The sequence below is a fragment of the Oncorhynchus nerka genome, linkage group LG6 (genome assembly GCF_034236695.1).
Source record: "Oncorhynchus nerka isolate Pitt River linkage group LG6, Oner_Uvic_2.0, whole genome shotgun sequence".
Classification (NCBI taxonomy): Eukaryota; Metazoa; Chordata; class Actinopteri; order Salmoniformes; family Salmonidae; genus Oncorhynchus; species Oncorhynchus nerka.
In genome coordinates this window covers 8174028-8187534 of record NC_088401.1, presented here as the reverse complement: position 1 = coordinate 8187534, position 13507 = coordinate 8174028, and the positions used below count along the sequence as shown (strand labels likewise).

General features: G+C 44.6%; 1 protein-coding gene across 1 annotated transcript in view; it reads right to left on the bottom strand.

Annotated features, from left to right (window-relative positions):
* LOC115115735 (phospholipid phosphatase-related protein type 5-like) overlaps positions 1-13507 on the bottom strand; it is a 170345-nt gene that overhangs the window by 90354 nt on the left and 66484 nt on the right. The window contains exon 2 of the mRNA XM_065019763.1: positions 5086-5218. Coding sequence (XP_064875835.1) covers positions 5086-5218 — 133 coding nt within the window. The remainder of the gene's footprint in view (positions 1-5085; positions 5219-13507) is intronic.

Genomic DNA, 13507 nt, shown 5'->3' with positions numbered 1-13507 from the left:
CTGTTATTTCTGTATCCTCCTCCTCCTTCAGTAACTCTGTTATGTCTGGGTCTATAGGGTCTATATCTATATCCTCCTTCAGCATCTCTGTTATTTCTGGGTCTGTATCCTCCTCCTCCTTCAGTAACTCTGTTATTTCTGGGTCTATATCCTCCTCCTCCTTCAGTAACTCTGTTATGGCTGGGTCTATATCCTCCTCCTCCTTCAGTAACTCTGTTATGTCTGGGTCTATAGGGTCTATATCCTCCTCCTCCTTCAGTGACTCTGTTATGTCTGGGTCTGTATCCTCCTCCTCCTTCAGTAACTCTGTTATTTCTGGGTCTATATCCTCCTCCTCCTTCAGTATCTCTGTTATGTCTGGGTCTATAGGGTCTATATCCTCCTCCTCCTTCAGTGACTCTGTTATGTCTGGGTCTATATCCTCCTCCTCCTCCTTCAGTAACTCTGTTATGTCTGGGTCTATATCCTCCTCCTCCTTCAGTAACTCTGTTATTTCTGGGTCTATATCCTCCTCCTCCTTCAGTAACTCTGTTATGTCTGGGTCTGTATCCTCCTCCTCCTTCAGTAACTCTGTTATTTCTGGGTCTATATCCTCCTCCTCCTTCAGTAACTCTGTTATTTATGGGTCTGTATCCTCCTCCTCCTTCAGTAACTCTGTTATGTCTGGGTCTATAGGGTCTATATCTATATCCTCCTTCAGCATCTCTGTTATTTCTGGGTCTGTATCCTCCTCCTCCTTCAGTAACTCTGTTATTTCTGGGTCTATATCCTCCTCCTCCTTCAGTAACTCTGTTATGGCTGGGTCTATATCCTCCTCCTCCTTCAGTAACTCTGTTATGTCTGGGTCTATAGGGTCTATATCCTCCTCCTCCTTCAGTGACTCTGTTATGTCTGGGTCTGTATCCTCCTCCTCCTTCAGTAACTCTATTATTTCTGGGTCTATATCCTCCTCCTCCTTCAGTATCTCTGTTATGTCTGGGTCTATAGGGTCTATATCCTCCTCCTCCTTCAGTGACTCTGTTATGTCTGGGTCTATATCCTCCTCCTCCTTCAGTAACTCTGTTATGTCTGGGTCTATATCCTCCTCCTCCTTCAGTGACTCTGTTATGTCTGGGTCTGTATCCTCCTCCTCCTTCAGTAACTCTGTTATTTCTGGGTCTGTATCCTCCTCCTCCTTCAGTAACTCTGTTATTTCTGGGTCTATATCCTCCTCCTCCTTCAGTGACTCTGTTATTTCTGGGTCTGTATCCTCCTCCTCCCTCAGTAACTCTGTTATTTCTGGGTCTATATCCTCCTCCTCCTTCAGTAACTCTGTTATTTCTGGGTCTATATCGTCCTCCTCCTTCAGTAACTCTGTTATGTCTGGGTCTATATCCTCCTCCTCCTCCTTCAGTAACTCTGTTATGTCTGGGTCTATAGGGTCTATATCCTCCTCCTCCTTCAGTAACTCTGTTATTTCTGGGTCTATATCCTCCTCCTCCTTCAGTAACTCTGTTATTTCAGGGTCTATATCCTCCTCCTCCTTCAGTAACTCTGTTATGTCTGGGTCTATATCCTCCTCCTCCTTCAGTATCTCTGATATGTCTGGGTCTATATCCTCCTCCTCCTTCAGTATCTCTGTTATGTCTGGGTCTATAGGGTCTATATCTGTACCCTCCTTCAGTAACTGTTATTTCTGGGTCTATATCCTCCTCCTCCTTCAGTATCTCTGTTATGTCTGGGTCTATAGGGTCTATATCCTCCTCCTCCTTCAGTGACTCTGTTATGTCTGGGTCTATATCCTACTCCTCCTTCAGTAACTCTGTTATTTCTGGGTCTGTATCCTCCTCCTCCTTCAGTGACTCTGTTATTTCTGGGTCTGTATCCTCCTCCTCCTTCAGTAACTCTGTTATTTCTGGGTCTGTATCCTCCTCCTCCCTCAGTAACTCTGTTATGTCTGGGTCTATATCCTCCTCCTCCTTCAGTAACTCTGTTATGTCTGGGTCTATAGGGTCTATATCCTCCTCCTCCTTCAGTAACTCTGTTATTTCTGGGTCTGTATCCTCCTCCTCCTTCAGTATCTCTGTTATGTCTGGGTCTGTATCCTCCTCCTCCTTCAGTATCTCTGTTATGTCTGGGTCTATATCTGTACCCTCCTTCAGTAACTCTGTTATGTCTGGGTCTATATCCTCCTCCTCCTTCAGTATCTCTGTTATGTCTGGGTCTATATCCTCCTCCTCCTTCAGTATCTCTGTTATTTCTGGGTCTATAGGGTCTATATCTGTACCCTCCTTCAGTTACTCTGTTATTTCTGGGTCTATATCCTCCTCCTCCTTCAGTAACTCTGTTATTTCTGGGTCTATATCCTCCTCCTCCTTCAGTATCTCTGTTATTTCTGGGTCTGTATCCTCCTCCTCCTTCAGTAACTCTGTTATTTCTGGGTCTATATCCTCCTCCTCCTTCAGTATCTCTGTTATGTCTGGGTCTATATCCTCCTCCTCCTTCAGTAACTCTGTTATGTCTGGGTCTATATCCTCCTCCTCCTTCAGTATCTCTGTTATGTCTGGGTCTATATCCTCCTCCTCCTTCAGTATCTCTGTTATTTCTGGGTCTATATCGTCCTCCTCCTTCAGTATCTCTGTTATTTCTGGGTCTATATCGTCCTCCTCCTTCAGTAACTCTGTTATGTCTGGGTCTATATCTGTACCCTCCTTCAGCATCTCTGCTCTTCTAATTATCTTTGCAGCACTCTCCAATGACTTCCTCCCTCTCTGAGTCTCTGCAACAAAAGTGAGTGGGGGGGAGTAATTATTATTATTATGTCTGTTCGACATTACAGTCATCACCGTAGGTCTGAATATCAGCATGATACCCTGTGTAAATATCAGCATGATACCCTGTGTAAATATCAGCATGTTACCCTGTGTAAATATCAGCATGTTACCCTGTGTAAATATCAGCATGATACCCTGTGTAAATATCTGCATGATACCCTGTGTAAATATCAGCATGTTACCCTGTGTAAATATCAGCATGTTACCCTGTGTAAATATCAGCATGTTACCCTGTGTAAATATCAGCATGATACCCTGTGTAAATATCAGCATGATACCCTGTGTAAATATCAGCATGTTACCCTGTGTAAATATCAGCATGATACCCTGTGTAAATATCAGCATGATACCCTGTGTAAATATCAGCATGATACCCTGTGTAAATATCAGCATGTTACCCTGTGTAAATATCAGCATGATACCCTGTGTAAATATCAGCATGATACCCTGTGTAAATATCAGCATGTTACCCTGTGTAAATATCAGCATGATACCCTGTGTAAATATCAGCATGATACCCTGTGTAAATATCAGCATGATACCCTGTGTAAATATCAGCATATCAGCATGTATTTACTTCATATGAAGCTAATTTGTCAGTAATCACTGTAGACTACAGACTACAGCCCTGTGACACTGTAGACTACAGCCCTGTGACACAGTAGACTACAGCCCTGTGACACAGTAGACTACAGCTCTATGACACAGTAGACTACAGCCCTGTGACACAGTAGACTACAGCCCTGTGACACAGTAGACTACAGCTCTATGACACAGTAGACTACAGCCCTGTGACACAGTAGACTACAGCCCTAAAACACAGTAGACTACAGCCCTGTGACACAGTAGACTACAGCCCTGTGACACAGTAGACTACAGCCCTGTGACACAGTAGACTACAGCCCTAAAACACAGTAGACTACAGCTCTATGACACAGTAGACTACAGCCCTGTGACACAGTAGACTACAGCCCTAAAACACAGTAGGCTACAGCTCTATGACACTGTAGGCCTAAGTGACAGTCTCGTTGTGTTGCTTTGGTTTCCTACCACTCTGTTTTATTCACTTTGAATACATTTTGCCAGAGCCAGGAAATAAATATTATTTATACACAGCAAGTCACCTGACAATAACGTCTCCACCTGTCACTCTCCTGTCATGTCTCTGATATGAGCTGAGACGCAGGGAAGGAGTCACTAGGACTTTGACCATTTTCTTTAGAGTTGCATAACCAAGTACAGGTTTTTGGGGGAACCATCCTGATATTTAAATCAAATGCCACATCATCCCCTGGAGCACTCCTGCAGCCTGAAGTGTAAACACTCTTACTAAATTCATCACGATCTCCTTCAGAATGACAGAATCCCTGTTTGGTGGGGTCCATGGTGGTTTTTAGTCCAGTGTTTAGACACGTAGGGGGAAATGGAATCGTGTACAATGTTGTTTTATTTGTGACATGTGGAATAAAAGCCACTGTTGGCTGGCTGCTGTCTGGTTGATTGCTGCCAGTTGTGTTCTTTATCTCAACCTCCTTGTCCTCGTCTACCTGTACGGCCTCAATCGACTGATCAGGTAAATCTTTTCACTTCATTGTCTTTCTCTCATTGGCTAACTGAGATCGCCGATTTTTTTATTCACATACTGTAGGTATATTCTTCGAGATTTTCTCATTTTGTCTCTCTTTCCATGGATACTTCGCAGGAGATATTTTCAAACAAGGAAATGCTGCGCAACACGTGAGGTATTGTAACCAATCAGGTTGCCTGGAAAGGGTCTTTTAATTCCAGTAACCAATCAGATGTCAGGAAATTATTTTTATTTATTTATTTATTTCACCTTTATTTAACCAGGTAGCGATTCATCTTTCAGCACGAGCCTCTACGTCTACAAATGATATAGCCATGTTTGGACTAGCTATCGATATGCTCCGGAAAAAAAAAGCTTTTGAATGATATATGATTCAACATGGAAACTTAGCGTTAAAAATAGCGTTAAAGTTCCACATGAAACATGCTAACAAGAATGAAATATAGGCTAGGTGTAGTTGACGGATGAAATTATACAAATCAAGTATTTATATACATTATTGACGATTTAGTTGTACATTTTATGAAAAGTAAGGAAGTGATAGTTCGAAAAACTGAAAATTGACAGATGGAAGCTAAATCTTTCATTTTTGCCTGTGGTGCCTGGCCTTAATAATGAATCTATGGTGTATCCAGACACACATATTCATTTAATGTTTAGATAATAATGATAATGACTCTATACCCAGAAAGCGAAAGGTCCTTTGCACCAGTGGGTTGAGATAGCAGCAGTCTCCAGTCTGGATGGTATTCTCCTGGCCGTCCAGCTCTTTAGAGGAGTACTGTATCAAAAACAGGACAGCCTCTGAGATCATCATCTAGAAAAGAAAAGAAAGAAAGAGATTATTAACAAATAAGCATCCTTTCTTTAAAGAAAAATTCCACACCTCCCCAAAAAATTCATCCCAAAATCTGATATTCATGACTCCTCACTTTAAGGAAAACTCCACCCTAAACTATATTTTGGTATTTGTTTCATTAGTCCATTGTTGACACAGTCCCTAAATGTTTTACTTGTCAGCAGTTTTCAAGTTTTCAAGATACAGAAATAATCCCTGTATGATGCATTTTATTTCTGATGATGCTACGTTTTGAGTTTTCATTTAAATGTGAAGTCAAAAATATCAGATGACACACACATCTCCTCTAACACATTGTAACACACACACACATCTCCTCTAACACACTGTCAAACACACACACATCTCCTCTAACACACTGTAACACACACACATCTCCTCTAACACACTGTAACTAACACACTGTAACACACACACACATCTCCTCTAACACACTGTAACACACACACATCTCCTCTAACACACTGTAACACACACACATCTCCTCTAACACACTGTAACACACACACATCTCCTCTAACACACTGTAACACACACACATCTCCTCTAACACACTGTAAACACATCTCTAACACACTGTAACACACACACATCTCCTCTAACACACTGTAACACACACACACACACTGTAACACACACACATCTCCTCTAACACACTGTAACACACACACATCTCCTCTAACACACTGTAACACACACACATCTCCCTCTAACAACACACTAACACACACACATCTCCTCTAACACACACACATCTCACTCTAACACACACACTGTAACACACACACATCTCCTCTAACACACTGTAACACACACACATCTCCTCTAACACACTGTAACACACACACACATCTCCTCTAACACACTGTAACACACACACATCTCCTCTAACACACTGTAACACACACACATCTCCTCTAACACACTGTAACACACACACATCTCCTCTAACACACTGTAACACATTCTCCCTAACACACTGTAACACACACATCTCCTCTAACACACTGTAACACACACACACATCTCCTCTAACACACTGTAACACACACACACATCTCCTCTAACACACTGTAACACACACACACACATCTCCTCTAACACACTGTAACACACACACATCTCTCTAACTAACTAACACATTGTAACACACACACATCTCATCTCTAACACACTCTAACACACTGTAACACACACACACACATCTCCTCTAACACACTGTAACACACACACATCTCCTCTAACACACTGTAACACACACACACATCTCCTCTAACACACTGTAACACACACACACACATCTCCTCTAACACACTGTAACACACACACACATCTCCTCTAACACACTGTAACACACACACACATCTCCTCTAACACACTGTAACACACACACATCTCCTCTAACACATTGTAACACACACACACATCTCCTCTAACACACTGTAACACACACACATCTCCTCTAACACACTGTAACACACACACACATCTCCTCTAACACACTGTAACACACACACACACATCTCCTCTAACACACTGTAACACACACACACATCTCCTCTAACACACTGTAACACACTGTAACACACTGTAACACACACATCTCCTCTAACACACTGTAACACACACACACACACACATCTCCTCTAACACACTGTAAACACACACACACACACACACATCTCCTCTAACACACTGTAACACACACACACACATCTCTCTAACACACTGTAACACACTGTAACACACTGTAACAAACTGTAACACACACACACATCCCCACATCTCCTAAAAGCAATCCATTTTATTGATCACATACACATATTTAGCAGATGTTATTGCAGGTGTAGCGAAATGCTTGTGTTTCTTAGCTCCAACAGTCCAGTAGTATCTAACAATTCAAACAATACACACACATGTAAACAAATGGAATTAAGAAAATATAAATATTAGGACGAGCAATGTCGGAGTGGCATTGACTAAAATACTGTGGAGTACAGTATATACATATGAGATTAGTAAAACAGCCTGTAAACATCATTAAACTGACTAGGGTTCCATTATTAAAGTGCTCAGAGTTCCATTATTAAAATGACTAGTGTTCCATTATTAAAGTGACCAGTGTTCCATTATTAAAGTGACCAGTGTTCCATTATTAAAGTGACCTGTGTTCCATTATTAAAGTGATCAGTGTTCCATTGTTAAAGGGACCAGTGTTCCATTATTAAAGTGACTAGTGTTCCATTATTAAAGTGACCAGTGTTCCATTATTAAAGTGACCAGTGTTCCATTATTAAAGTGACTAGTGTTCCATTATTAAAGTGACCAGTGTTCCATTGTTAAAGTGACCAGTGTTCCATTATTAAAGTGACCAGTGTTCCATTATTAAAGGGACCAGTGTTCCATTATTAAAGTGACTAGTGTTCCATTATTAAAGTGACCAGTGTTCCATTATTAAAGTGACCAGTGTTCCATTATTAAAGTGACCAGTGATTCCATGTCTATGTACATAGGGCAGCAGCCTCTGAGGTGCGGGGTTGAGGAACTGGGTGGTAGCTGACTAGTAATAACTTTGAAACAGACTGATTGTCTTGAGATAGAAGCTGTTTTTCAGTCTCTCCATCCAAGCTTTGATGCAGCTGTACTGACCTTGCCTTCTAGATGATAGCTGGGTGAACAGGCAGTGGCTTGATTGGTTGACGTCCTTGATGATATTTTTGGCCTTCCTGTGACATCGGGTGCTGTAAGTGTCCTGATGGGCAGGCAGTGTGCCCCCGGTGATGCGTTGGGCTGATCGCACCACCCTCTGGAGAGCCCTGCGGTTGTGGGCAGTCCAGTTGCCATATCAGGTGGGGATACAGCCTGACAGGATGCTCTCAGTGGTGCATCTGTAAAAGTTTGTGAGGGTCTTAGGTGACAAACCAAATTTCTTCAGCCTCCTGAGATTGAAGAGGTGCTGTTGCACCTTCTTCACCACATTGTCTGTGTGGGTGGACCATTTCAGATTGTCAGTGACGTGTACGCCGAGGAACTTGAAGCTTTTCACCTTCTCCTCTGTGGTCCCGTTGATGTGGATGGGGGCGTGCTCTCTCTGCTGTTTCCCTGAAGTCCACGATCAGCTCCTTAATATTGTTGACATTGAGGAAGAGGTTATTTTCCTGGCACCACTCTGCCAGGGCCCTCACCTCCTCCCTGTAGGCTGTTTCGTCATTGTTTGTTAATCAGGCTTGCTACTAATGGGTCGTCTGCAAACATGATGATTGAGTGGCCACGCAGTCATGGGTGAACCTTGGAGTACGGGGAGTACAGGAGGGGGCTGAGCACGCACCCTTGAGGTGCCCCTGTGTTGAGGATCAGCATACTGGAGGTGTCGTTTCTCTTATCTTCACCACCTGGGGGGCGGCCCGTCAGGAAGTCCAGGACCCAGTTGCACAGGGCGGGTTTCAGACCCAGGGCCCGAGCTTAATGATGAGCTTGGAGGGTACTATGGTGTTGAAGGCTGAGCTATAATCAATTAACTGCATTCTAACATACATTTTCCAATCAGTTATGGAAACAATTGCTCTATATGGTAGTGAAGTATGGTATCCGCTCTCTAATAATGAATTTACCAAATGGAACAAACATCCAATCAAATTACTGCATGCAGAGTTTTGCAAAACTTTACTGCAAGTACAAAGAAAACCTCCAGATAACACATGTAGAGCAGAATGGGGCCAAAACCCTCCTCATTCAAATAGATAAAAGAGCCATCAAACGTTACAACCATCTAAAAACAAGTGACCCCAAAAACATTCCATCACACAGATCTACAATGTCAAGAGATGAAACAAGAGACGAGTTCCCTCAGCCAGCTGGTTCTGAGGCTCAGTTCACTAACCCAAACCAACCGCATAGAGCCTCAGGACAGCAGTCAGCCAGCTGGTTCTGAGGCTCAGTTCACTAACCCAAACCAACCCCATAGAGCCTCAGGACAGCACTCAGCCAGCTGGTTCTGAGGCTCAGTTCACCAACCCAAACCAACCCCATAGAGCCTCAGGACAGCACTCAGCCAGCTGGTTCTGAGGCTCAGTTCACTAACCCAAACCAACCCCATAGAGCCTCAGGACAGCACTCAGCCAGCTGGTTCTGAGGCTCAGTTCACCAACCCAAACCAACCCCATAGAGCCTCAGGACAGCACTCAGCCAGCTGGTTCTGAGGCTCAGTTCACCAACCCAAACCAACCCCATAGAGCCTCAGGACAGCACTCAGCCAGCTGGTTCTGAGGCTCAGTTCACTAACCCAAACCAACCCCATAGAGCCTCAGGACAGCACTCAGCCAGCTGGTTCTGAGGCTCAGTTCACTAACCCAAACCAACCCCATAGAGCCTCAGGACAGCACTCAGCCAGCTGGTTCTGAGGCTCAGTTCACCAACCCAAACCAACCCCATAGAGCCTCAGGACAGCACTCAGCCAGCTGGTTCTGAGGCTCAGTTCACTAACCCAAACCAACCCCATAGAGCCTCAGGACAGCACTCAGCCAGCTGGTTCTGAGGCTCAGTTCACCAACCCAAACCAACCCCATAGAGCCTCAGGACAGCACTCAGCCAGCTGGTTCTGAGGCTCAGTTCACTAACCCAAACCAACCCCATAGAGCCTCAGGACAGCACTCAGCCAGCTGGTTCTGAGGCTCAGTTCACCAACCCAAACCAACCCCATAGAGCCTCAGGACAGCACTCAGCCAGCTGGTTCTGAGGCTCAGTTCACCAACCCAAACCAACCCCATAGAGCCTCAGGACAGCACTCAGCCAGCTGGTTCTGAGGCTCAGTTCACCAACCCAAACCAACCCCTTAGAGCCTCAGGACAGCACTCAGCCAGCTGGTTCTGAGGCTCAGTTCACCAACCCAAACCAACCCCTTAGAGCCTCAGGACAGTACTCAGCCAGCTGGTTCTGAGGCTCAGTTCACCAACCCAAACCAACCCCTTAGAGCCTCAGGACAGCACTCAGCCAGCTGGTTCTGAGGCTCAGTTCACCAACCCAAACCAACCCCTTAGAGCCTCAGGACAGCACTCAGCCAGCTGGTTCTGAGGCTCAGTTCACCAACCCAAACCAACCCCTTAGAGCCTCAGGACAGCACTCAGCCAGCTGGTTCTGAGGCTCAGTTCACTAACCCAAACCAACCCCATAGAGCCTCAGGACAGCACTCAGCCAGCTGGTTCTGAGGCTCAGTTCACCAACCCAAACCAACCCCATAGAGCCTCAGGACAGCACTCAGCCAGCTGGTTCTGAGGCTCAGTTCACCAACCCAAACCAACCCCATAGAGCCTCAGGACAGCACTCAGCCAGCTGGTTCTGAGGCTCAGTTCACCAACCCAAACCAACCCCTTAGAGCCTCAGGACAGCACTCAGCCAGCTGGTTCTGAGGCTCAGTTCACCAACCCAAACCAACCCCTTAGAGCCTCAGGACAGTACTCAGCCAGCTGGTTCTGAGGCTCAGTTCACCAACCCAAACCAACCCCTTAGAGCCTCAGGACAGCACTCAGCCAGCTGGTTCTGAGGCTCAGTTCACCAACCCAAACCAACCCCTTAGAGCCTCAGGACAACACTCAGAAAATCGGGCCCAAACAAATCATCACAAGGCAAAAATGAAAATATATCACCTATTGGAAAGACACCACAAAAATCTAAGTAAACTTCAATGCTATTTGTCTCTAAACAAACAGCACATGTTGGCAGACTATCTGACCACTGTGACTGATAGAAAACTGAGGAAAACACTGACTAGGTACAGACTCAGTTAGCACAGTCTGGCTATAGAGACCGGTCGTCACAGACAAACCTGGCTGCCCAGAGAGGACAGGCTGTGCTCACTCTGCTCCAGGAGAGAGGTAGAGACGGAGCTGCATTTCTGTTACAAGGTGACAAATACTCAGACCTAAGAGAATCTTTCTTTCCGAAAACTATCATTGAGTACAAAGAATTTGAAACTATTAAAGCTGAAGAAGAAATCAAATATTTATTGGGTGAAAAGCCAAATACGTCCTCCTGCCACAACCTGAGAGATAGCCAGTGAAAAGTATAATGTAATGTCAATAATATTTCCCATTTAGTGTGGTTTTTCATAACAGGTCATGTGTCTTCTCAGTCAGGTTGAGACTGGTCTACTACCAGGTCATATGTCTTCTCAGTCAGGTTCAGACTGGTCTACGACCAGGTCATGTGTCTTCTCAGTCAGGTTCAGACTGGTCTACTACCAGGTCATGTGTCTTCTCAGTCAGGTTGAGACTGGTCTACTACCAGGTCATATGTCTTCTCAGTCAGGTTCAGACTGGTCTACGACCAGGTCATGTGTCTTCTCAGTCAGGTTGAGACTGGTCGACTACCAGGTCATGTGTCTTCTCAGTCAGGTTCAGACTGGTCTACTACCAGGTCATATGTCTTCTCAGTCAGGTTCAGACTAGTCAGGTCATGTGTCTTCTCAGTCAGGTTCAGAGGTCACTACCAGGTCATGTGTCTTCTCAGTCAGGTTCAGACTGGTCTACTACCAGGTCATGTGTCTTCTCAGTCAGGTTCAGACTGGTTACTACCAGGTCACAGTCAGGTTCAGACGACTACCAGGTCATGTGCCTTCTCAGTCAGGTTCAGACTGGTCAGGTCATGTGCCTTCTAGTCCAGGTCATGTGTCTTCTCAGTCAGGTTCAGACTGGTCTACGACCAGGTCATGTGTCTTCTCAGTCAGGTTGAGACTGGTCGACTACCAGGTCATGTGTCTTCTCAGTCAGGTTCAGACTGGTCTACTACCAGGTCATATGTCTTCTCAGTCAGGTTCAGACTAGTCTACTACCAGGTCATGTGTCTTCTCAGTCAGGTTCAGACTGGTCTACTACCAGGTCATGTGTCTTCTCAGTCAGGTTGAGTTTGGTCTACTACCAGGTCATGCGTCTTCTCAGTCAGGTTGAGACTGGTCTACGACCAGGTCATGTGTCTTCTCAGTCAGGTTGAGACTGGTCTATGACCAGGTCATGTGTCTTCTCAGTCAAGTTGAGACTGGTCTACTACCAGGTCATGTGTCTTCTCAGTCAGGTTGAGTTTGGTCAACTACCAGGTCATGTGTCTTCTCAGTCAGGTTGAGACTGGTCTACAACCAGGTCATGTGTCTTCTCAGTCAGGTTCAGACTAGTCTACTACCATGTCATGTGTCTTCTCAGTCAGGTTCAGACTGGTCAACTACCAGGTCATGTGTCTTCTCAGTCAGGTTGAGACTGGTCTACGATCAGGTCATGTGTCTTCTCAGTCAGGTTGAGACTGGTCTACTACCAGGTCATGTGTCTTCTCAGTCAGGTTGAGACTGGTCTACGATCAGGTCATGTGTCTTCTCAGTCATGTTGACACTGGTCTACTACTATTGCTTTAATGTATTATTATTCTCATTAATATTGTTGTTGTAGTTGCTGATAATGGTAATCCCAGTATTACTGCTGTTGGTCACACCATTTTTGTAAAAATGTATACTTTGACAATGAGAGAGACATGCGTCAACAGTAACCTTGGGAAAATCCTCTGCATTATCATTAACAGCAGACTCGTACATTTCCTCAACAAAAACAATGTACTGAGCAAATGTCAAATTGGCTTTTTACCAAATTACTGTACAACAGACCACGTATTCACCCTGCACACCCTAATTGACAACCAAACAAACCAACCAGTCTTCTCATGCTTTGTTGATTTCAAAAAGGCCTTCGACTCAATTTGGCATGAGGGTCTGCTATACAAACTGATGGAAAGTGGTATGGGGGTAAAACATACGATATTATAAAATCCATGTACACAAACAACAAGTGTGCGGCTAACATTGGCAAAAAACACACACATTTCTTCACACAGGGTTGTGGGGTGAGACAGGGATGCCCCAGGACAGCAGCACAATTAGACCCAACCAAATCATGAGAAAACAAAAAGATAATTACTTAACACATTGGAAAGAATTAACAAAAAAACAGAGCAAACTAGAATGCTATTTGGCCTTAAACAGAGAGTACACAGTGGCAGAATACCTGACCACTGTGACTGACCCAAACTTAAGGAAAGCTTTGACTATGTACAGATTCAGTGAGCATAGCCTTGCTATTGAGAAAGGCCGCCGTAGGCAGACATGGCTCTCAAGAGAAGACAGGCTATGTGCACACTGCCCACAAAATGAGGTGGAAACTGAGCTGCACTTCCTAACCTCCTGTCAAACGTATGACCATATTAGAGATACAT